This window comes from Sceloporus undulatus, chromosome 9 (assembly GCF_019175285.1).
Source record: "Sceloporus undulatus isolate JIND9_A2432 ecotype Alabama chromosome 9, SceUnd_v1.1, whole genome shotgun sequence".
Lineage (NCBI taxonomy): Eukaryota > Metazoa > Chordata > Lepidosauria > Squamata > Phrynosomatidae > Sceloporus > Sceloporus undulatus.
In genome coordinates this window covers 19,503,622-19,512,408 of record NC_056530.1, presented here as the reverse complement: position 1 = coordinate 19,512,408, position 8,787 = coordinate 19,503,622, and the positions used below count along the sequence as shown (strand labels likewise).

The 8,787-nt window shown below is 41.0% G+C and overlaps 2 protein-coding genes across 4 annotated transcripts; both read left to right on the top strand.

Moving 5' to 3' along the window:
* The first annotated feature begins 1,905 nt into the window (after positions 1-1,905).
* On the top strand, positions 1,906-4,193 carry LOC121915283 (phospholipase A2 inhibitor PIP-like). Its single transcript, XM_042439353.1, has 3 exons — positions 1,906-2,019; positions 2,941-3,057; positions 3,974-4,193. Exons 1-3 carry the CDS (start codon positions 1,971-1,973, stop codon positions 4,162-4,164), a joined length of 357 nt encoding a protein of 118 aa, XP_042295287.1. The 5' UTR covers positions 1,906-1,970; the 3' UTR covers positions 4,165-4,193.
* Positions 4,194-4,437: 244 nt separating this feature from the next.
* On the top strand, positions 4,438-7,795 carry LOC121915281 (phospholipase A2 inhibitor NAI-like). 3 transcript variants are annotated; one of them, XR_006100681.1, is made up of 4 exons: positions 4,438-5,088; positions 6,145-6,225; positions 6,655-6,771; positions 7,436-7,795. XR_006100681.1 is itself a non-coding variant. In XM_042439352.1 (4 exons), exons 1-4 carry the CDS (start codon positions 4,514-4,516, stop codon positions 7,669-7,671), a joined length of 504 nt encoding a protein of 167 aa, XP_042295286.1. In that variant the 5' UTR covers positions 4,438-4,513; the 3' UTR covers positions 7,672-7,795. The 3 variants fall into 3 exon arrangements, 1 of the variants encoding a protein (XP_042295286.1); XR_006100680.1 differs by having other exon boundaries at positions 6,112-6,225; XM_042439352.1 differs by having other exon boundaries at positions 4,438-4,550; positions 6,112-6,225.
* The last annotated feature ends 992 nt before the right edge of the window (positions 7,796-8,787 follow it).

The following is an 8,787-nucleotide window of genomic DNA, read 5'->3' as shown; positions in this document are numbered from 1 at the left end:
ATGGTCACATAGCCTGCTTTTCTGAGTTGCCCCCAATCTCCACAGGCCACTACCTAGCCATGGGAAGACCCTTCCTACAGGAGGAAGCTGGGTCTTGAAGGAGGGGAGACAAACTGTAGTTCTGCCACAGTGGAACCTTATGTCTCTCAATGCAAGATTTCACCTAATGCCCCTAAGTGTCACCTAAGTGTCACAGACCACACTGGTAGCGAGGTCAAGTGACTGGATCTTAGTTGTCATCCAGTTTCCATAGCTAGAATCCCCTTGAAATCCTTGTTCAACTTGATGCATAGGACTGCCACATAGCAAAGCTATATATTGTTCAACAATCTGTGCTAGTAGCCAACTGGATACTTATTGAATAGCCCTCTTCTGCTGGTCAGCAGGAGATGCTGAGAGGCACAGTGCTTCACTATCTTGAAATTTGCATACGGTCTTTATGACAGTAGCCACTGATATCCTACTGACATTTGCCAAGTCCCCCTTTAATCCTCCTCATTGAGGGACTATCATATAGACAAGCAGCTTTCCAGAATGGTCTGCTTCCTAAATGCCTAGTACCAAGGGGTTCTCAGAGCCAAATACTAAGGGAAGGCTGACATAGACAATTGTCTGTGATATGAAAGTAGAGATTTTCCCATGTTTTTCATGGAGACAGAGATCCAGCGTTCATGGTGTGACATCTCCAGTTTAAAAGATCAGGTACTGTATCGAATGAGCCTGCTATTCTCTGCATCCATATATATATATATATATATATATATATATAATATTTTTATTACAGTGCTTCCTCGGGTTACGAAATTAATTCGTTCCGCGGCCGCTTTCGTAACCCGAAAAGCCTTCGTAAGCCGAAATGCCATAGGCGCTAATGGGGAAAAGCCGCGATTCCGTGTGAAATAGCGCCGAAAAGCACCAAATTTTTTTTCGTAACCCGAAAAAACATTCGTAACCCGGAACAATTATTTCCTATGGGATTTTTTCGTATCCCGGAAATTTCGTAACCTGGGTATTTCGTATCCCGAGGTACCACTGTATATTATTTTTTATATATTTTTATATTATATTTATATTCTTTGTTTAAATCTTTTGCTGTCAGGTTAATGGAATAAAAGTGATGTTTGCACTCATTTATTTCAATGCCTGGCTCTGTTTCACTGAACACATGTGGAATGTTTGCAGCAAAGTTTCGGGAAGGAGTCAAATTAGCTCAGGGATTGATTAAACTGCAATCATTAAAGCAGCCCAAAATATCTATTCCTAGAAGCCTGAAATTCAGACTTACCAAACCACTGAAATGATGTGGCTCAGTGAAGCAAAGGATGGTTGATATTCAAAGGGGGGGAAGGAAGAGAAAACTGTCTGTTCTGTAGACATGGAGATTTCTCAGGTCACTCTCCCATGTTCCTTGCAAATATGCTTTAGGTATCCAAAGAAAAGGGGCCAACAGAGTGACCAAGGAAATTTAAACAGACCATATAGGAAGAGTTCTAGGTGTGGACAATTTCCATTATCTCTACACTGCTAGAAATATGAGGAATGAAATCATTGGGGGCTGAATTCTTATCAGGGGGAGGGCAAAGCCTTTATTCTGGCCCCTTGTAGCTACACTTCTTGTCAGATTTTTTCCTCCTCCAACCAGGAGTTCTGTGTGAGTGCAGATGTCTCCGTCTCCTCCTCTTCTTCTTTCTCCTCCAGCAGTGCAGAGATTTAAAGGCCATTGCTATTACTAGACAGTATCCATTGGGCTCATTCCCACTTCCAATTTAAGATGGTGTGAGAGTTTGGATCATCTCAGTAATGCATCCTAAAATTAGCTTTTACCAAAGCAAATGATATCTTCCTTTCTCTCATGCTTGTTCTCCAAATGCGCTTGCAGAGAACTGCACCCCAGAATTACATCCCTGCTTCATCAGAGAAAGAGAGAGAGGCCTTTTGCAGTAGCCCTCACACCGAACACCTCCTTCAGCATGGAGACTCTCATGGGACTTTTCTTCTGGTCTATGCTTCTCACTACTGGTGAGTCCTTGCACACTGCACATACCCATAAACATGAGGAAGAGGATATGCCTAAAGAAGGGAAGGAATTGCTAGCGATCAAAGCTCATCTTATACACGATCCGTCTGAGGGACATTGAAAAAGAGTCCTTCATTCATGTGTTTAAGAGTGATCAATGAATGCACTGGTAGACCACAGCTTCTAGAGGGGTGTCACAGTTACCCGTTCCATCTGAGATGCTCCTTGTCTTCCATGGTTATAAACCAGGCCAATAAAACATGATCCTCTCGGTGCCAATAGCTGTACCTGTTGAATTTGGCCCATGAAGAAGGGTATGGTTTCGCTTCTTTCTGGAACTGAATTTAGCATTTGTGAATCAGCTATTTCATATAATGACTTTGTATTTGGAGAGAAAGGGTTTCTTTCTCTTTTAAAAAATAACTTTAATATAGGAGAAAGCAGTGAACAGATTTACTCCATCCCTAATTCAGGGGCACCTGTGACTTCATTCTTCTGGGTCTGCTCCTGTTCATGTCATTTTAATCTACAATGGGCCCTTGGTGCCCACTGGGGTTTGGTTCTAGGACTTCGATGAATACCAGAATCAATGGATGCTCAAGTCCTGCTATATGCAATGACATAGTACAATAAACTGGCAAGATCAAGGTTTGGTTTCAGTGTGTGTGTGTGTGTGTGTGTGTGCGCGCGCGTGCGTGTGTGCGTGTGCATGTGTGTGTGTGTGTGTGTGTGTGTGTGTGTATTCAAGCCATGGATGTTTAAATCCATGGATGCAGAATTCATGGACATATTAGCTTCATTGCAGCTAATTAGAGAATGCATCTTTTCCCATTAAATCACTGTAAAATTTTTCAATCATTTTTATGACTCTCTCTCTCTCTCTCTCTCTCTCTCTTTCTCTCTCTCTCTCTCTCCCTTCCCAGGTAGTTCACTGAAGTGTGAGGTCTGTAAAGCTGTTGGTAACAATTGTACTGGCAAGATAGTAGAATGCGCTGCAAAGGAGAATGCTTGTGGCACTATGTGGGTTGATGTCAGGAGAGGTAAGTGAGAGGGATCCCAAACTAGTTTGGCTTGGTCCAAAATAGGCTTCATATTCACACAAAGCACATAAAGCTGTTAAGCTCTTTTCTCCTAACAAGCCCAGTACTGTCTGATCTAAATGGCCATGGCTCCTCAAGGAACTAAGCAACAACAAAACTGCAGATCTCCACATTCCATAGGGTGGGACCATGGAAGGTATAATGGATTAATGCTTCTATAATTCTGTAGTGTGAATAGGCAATTGTGTGAAGTATGGGTTGGTGTCTCTGCAGGGCAGGCGAAGGTGCAGGGGCTTCCATTCATTATTTCTCCTTCTTGGTGTGGCTTCACCTACAGAAGTCATAGCCCTGCCATTAGCATCCTCCTTCCCGACCAACTAACTGTGATCACATAGCTGCCTTATGGTGTTAGTAGGAAAGCAAGTCTTCTATGATCAGTGGACTGGCGCTATGGTTTATTCTTGGTTGAAGAGCAAAAAGCAAAAGAGTGCCAGGGGAAATGCCCAAGGAGCCTGGAGAAATTGCAGCTTCATTCTGCTGTGTCTTCTCCAGTTTGGTTCAATTTAATAATAATAATTTTGAATGTGAAGTCGAAGGCTTTCATGGACGGGATCCATAGTTTTTTGTGAGTTTTTCGGGCTGTGTGGCCATGTTCTAGAAGAGTTCATTCCTGATGTTTCGCCAGCGTCTGTGGCTCTGGGCATCTTCAGAAGATGCTGGCGAAACGTCAGGAATAAACTCTTCTAGAACATGGCCACATAGCCCGAAAAACCCACAAAACCCCAATAATTTTGAAAATTTGCCTCCTTGAGAATGTAGAGGTAGAAGCAAAAGTAGTGAGCTGAATTGGTTTACATTTCAGTGGCTTTGATCCATAACTCTGCTGATTGAGTATAATTTGTCTCTCCATATCCAGACGAGGACACTGTCAGCACCATCTCAAAGGGCTGCATGTCAAAGAAGATCTGCAAATTCTTGAGAATCACCATAGGGATACCCTACGGGAGAAAAACCCTTAAAAACATTCAGTGCTCCATGGCACCTCCATCAACTGCCTCCCTACCTTTGGCTCTCTCTGGGTTCCTACTGAAGAAGATCCTCCTTTAATAAGCTTCTTCCACTGGCTCAGCACCAAAGAAGTCTTGCTGTTTACTGGAAATCCTCTCTGGACTGACTCTCTGGATAGATTTGCCATTATCTTTGTTCTCTTTAATTTACATAAATGAATAGCAGATGAAGAAAAAAAATGCTTCCTGCCTTATTGGGGATTGGAGGGAAGATTGGATAACAAGGACTATACCTCCCCAAATGCAATTCTATGCTATTACAATTACAGAATACAATACAATTCTATTAGCACTGGGGATGATAGCTCTTAGTGTGTCTTGAAATGTCTAGAACAGTTTTGTTTTCACAATCTTGGTTGCCTAGATGACATGGAACTATAACGCACCAAATGATGACTACATTGGTTGAAGTTTCTAGCAAACCAGGTTTGGGAATAGGCCTAAACAAAATTTATTTTAGCCCTTCTCCAAAATTATAGTTCTCAAGATTATTCAGAGGAAACTATAACAGTTAACATCTCTCATTGGCTATTGGTTTCTATTGCCAATTGGCCTGGTGGAAAGGGATATAAGGGTCCAATGTGTGTGTGTGTATATGTGTCTACAAGTTAATTTTTTACTATGCATTTCATAAGGTTTTCTTAGGCAAAGAGTACTCAGAGGTGCTTTGCCACTTCCTTCCTCTGAAATATAGTCCACGTGTAATAGATATAACTTGCTTTCTCAGACCCTCTTATAGTTTCATATACCATCCAATCGATCCGTTTCCACATTCACTGTATTTAAAGGAAAACAAAAAAAAAATGCACCTTAAGAGGCGTGACATAGATGTAATAAAATATATGGCACTATCTGCCAATTTTCTGTTTGTCAAAGAAACCTGTTCTCTTTTATAAGTGTTGTTAAAGCAGTCACTCCTTACAGTAACCTTGCTTCCATCTATCAAGCCCTGAGAAACCATCTGGTGAGTCCAGCTCTAACATTTGGGATGTCTAATTATTTTTACTGCGGCACGCATTAATCGCTTAAATCAAAATCATCCAATTTGAAATGTTGCATTTAATGATGTATTTTAATATGGAGGGATCACACTCTTTCAGCTCTGTGAGACTTTTGTATGCCTTGTTGCAAAGAGTTCTGTGTATCCCATTCCTGCCGCTGACATTTAGGAATCAAAAATTGCATGTATATTTCCGTTCCAGTTTTCAAGTATGTGTGTGTGTATGTGTGTGTGTGTGTGTATATATATTAAATGGATGTTCTTGCAAAATGCATTTTTAAAATCATATTCCCTTGGAATACATTTTTTTTCATTCTGCACTTTATAAAAAGCAAAGGATTATTTAGTCTTTTCTTAAAAGTATCACTTTACACTTAACTAATTATTTAACTGAGGGCCCAAACAGACAGGCCAAAATAAAGACGCTTCACGTCACTTTGGAGATATGCTGGTATGATGTTGGCAAATCCCAACACTACATGTGTTGTGCATCACGTCAGGGACATAGCTACATCATTGTAAAGTTATATGTTGTAGTCCTTGTTGCAAGATCTCAGTCTTAATTTTTGCTTTTGGTGAACACATCATCATCATCTCAGGAATGAAGAGATTTCCAGCGGCAAGCTGCTCTCAAGTTATATCTTTGGGCGACGAAAACTGAATAAATCTATTTAAAAAGAAAATCGTATGAGTGATTTTTGCATCCATCCCTCATTAGCCTTATATCTCAACCCCTGCTGAAGGAGATCTTTAAAAAGGAGATCATCCCCTTTTAAAGGAGATGAGGCACAAGGAATCCAGATACTCATCATTACCAACATTATGGCTGCTGCCACCTTAATTTCTCTGCCTTGTTTTCTTGCAACAGCAGTGTGTAGGGAAGAAAGGGGCACATGTTAATGGATGGCAATTTTATTCAGTAACAATAAGGAACAACCTAATAGTAATATAATGCACATTTAATGCTTTTAATTTAAATTTTTGTAGATTATTCAAATCAGAAACATTGCTTTATCATAGAGTCTTGGCCTCACTGCAGCAACTCCTTCATCATGCAAGCTCTCCTGGGATTCCTCTTCTTCTCTGTGCTGTTCAGTACAGGTAAGAAAGGCTTACTAGTAAAATAAGTACATGCCTGCGCATTCATAGGCAGATACGCATATGCATGCACACATACTGAGGGACTTGATTATGGCTAGCGCAGTTTTTGAACAAGATGAAAGTTAGACTCCCTTAGCATCACTTATGACAGAGAGAACAAGATGCTTCATTCTGGGGAAGGTTAGGCCAGGCTTAGCCTTACCGTTAGGCAAGATGAGGCTGCCTCCTCAGGTTGGTATGTCATCCTAAATGTGTCATAAATGCCAGATTAATCTTATTGCCATTTTGATAGACTTGCAAAATTAGTAGATTAAGGGAGTGCTGTTGGTGTAGTGTATCTTATCTTATATCTGTTGGTGCAGATGTCAGTAAGACTATTGACAAGGTTCCCTACATATCATATCAAATCTTGTCTCATTCCTCCTTTAGTTACTTGTCTGGAATGTGAGTCTTGCAGTGCTTCTGCCAAGATGTGTACTGGAAATACTGTGACTTGCACGGCTGACCAAAACAACTGTGTAATCACTTTGACCGAAATAATAAAAGGTACGTAAAAGAGATCGTAAACTCTGCATTAGCCCATAGTATATGGAGACATCAGTCTCTTTCCCTACTCAGAGGTGGCTGGTAGGGATGTTCATCCTTACATACAGTGATGAAAAACTGCTGTTGGGAGAGAACCCCCCTCCAAGTCTTCTCCATCTCTCGTTCCAAAGTGTGCATTTTTGTGCTAAATTGTGCTTCCTTCAAAGGAAACTGTTTTCTCCTTTTTTGTTTTGTGTGTCTCTCTTTCTGTGTGTGTGTGTGTGTGTTGTGAGGCATGCATGTTTTCCACCACACAATAATCCCCCACAACACTTCATGATGTTTCAATACCATGCTAAAGTCTGGCAACTTACATATGGCTGCATCAGTACTGCAGACAGTTTGATACCGCTTTGACTACAATGGCACAATGCTATGGAATCCTGGGAACTGTAATTTTGTGAGGCATTAGACCTTCTCGACCAGAGAGGTCTGGGGCCGCCACAAACTACAAAACCCAGGTTTCCATAGTACAGAGCCATGGCAGGCAAAGCGCTGTCAAACTGCATTATTTTGGCAGTGCAGATGCAGCTATGTCATTTGAAAGGCGGGATGTGGACAGACGGATAGACTTCTTTTGGCAGGTCAGTTGCTCCCCTAAAAACTCAATCTCTTCTTCCCTCAGGTGAAGAGAAGCAGGCAACCTATAGTGTAGTAAAGAGCTGCGGTCAAACAAGGGTGTGTAATTATATGATTAAAACTGCTGGAGATGGGTATTGTATTACTACTACAATTACGTGTATTCCTCCTCGTCCTACCACCACTACATCTAAGCCTGGATCTGCTGCATCCTCTATATCTACAGCATCGCTCCTCCTTGGCCTCTCAGGGCTCCTACTGATGAAGAGCCTCCTGGAATGAAACACTTGCATCAGCTCACTAAGAAGGAAGGTTCTGGTGTCATTTCTCATGCATGCTTCTCTGGAGTGGCTCATCATCCTTCCTTTGAAAGGGGAGCATTCTCATTCGCTTCTTTCGTGATTTAAAACCAATAAACAGAAAATAAATTCAGTATCTGGGGGATTTATTTTGTCTTTGATGGAGAGGAATGGCTGCAGTAATAATCCAATTTGATACCGTTTTCACTGCCCTGGCCCAGTGCTAGAGGATCCTGGGAATTGTAGTTTGTTGTGGCACCAAGCTATCTGATAGAGAAGACTAAATGTCTCACAAAACTACAGTCTCCAGAATTCATTAGCATTGAGCCACGGCAGTTAAAGCAGTTTCAAATTGGATCATTTCTGCAGTGTGTTTCGGACCAAAGACATTCTTTTATTATCAATGTATTTTCGACTCGTGGATGATAGCTCCACCAGCTCCAATTCCTCTGTCATTCCTGTTCCATCCTTGTATTGTGATTTTGTTTTCTTCCTGCACACAAATTTGGACCTAATTTTTTTTCAGGTAGACAATTTTGTATTCATTTTTCCTGATACACCCATTTGGTTCACATTGTTTCCAGTTGCTGACGCATGCTTTTAGGCATTATCATTGGTCTCCAAACGTATCACATTTCAAACTGATCCAATAAACACTGCCGGAGTTGCAGCAAAGTAAATATGGCAGACGGCACATTGTCTTCACTCTGTAGCTAAAACTGGACCAGTATGCTGAAGTTTTAAAATAGCATTTCACATTCTTATTGGAAATCAACAATATAACCATTTCTCTGTTTGTTAGAAATGGAGGGCATTTGCAAGCACAGAAAACAACACATTTCCTACAGAGAAAACAACCATTTTTGGTCTAGAAAATGGTGGGAGATTTTCTACAGAAAGTACTTTATTTTTATTTTGTTTTCTACAGACTAAACTCCTATGATATAGTTCCAATCCAATAAGTCACAGCTGATTGGAGATATTTAACAACAACAGCAACTTCAAGAGTAAATGCAGTTAGGACCAAGACATGGTGGGAAATTTTGCAGTTCCCTGGCTCTCTCCTCCCTGGATTTCAACCAGAAAGCCTGAGCAAAGC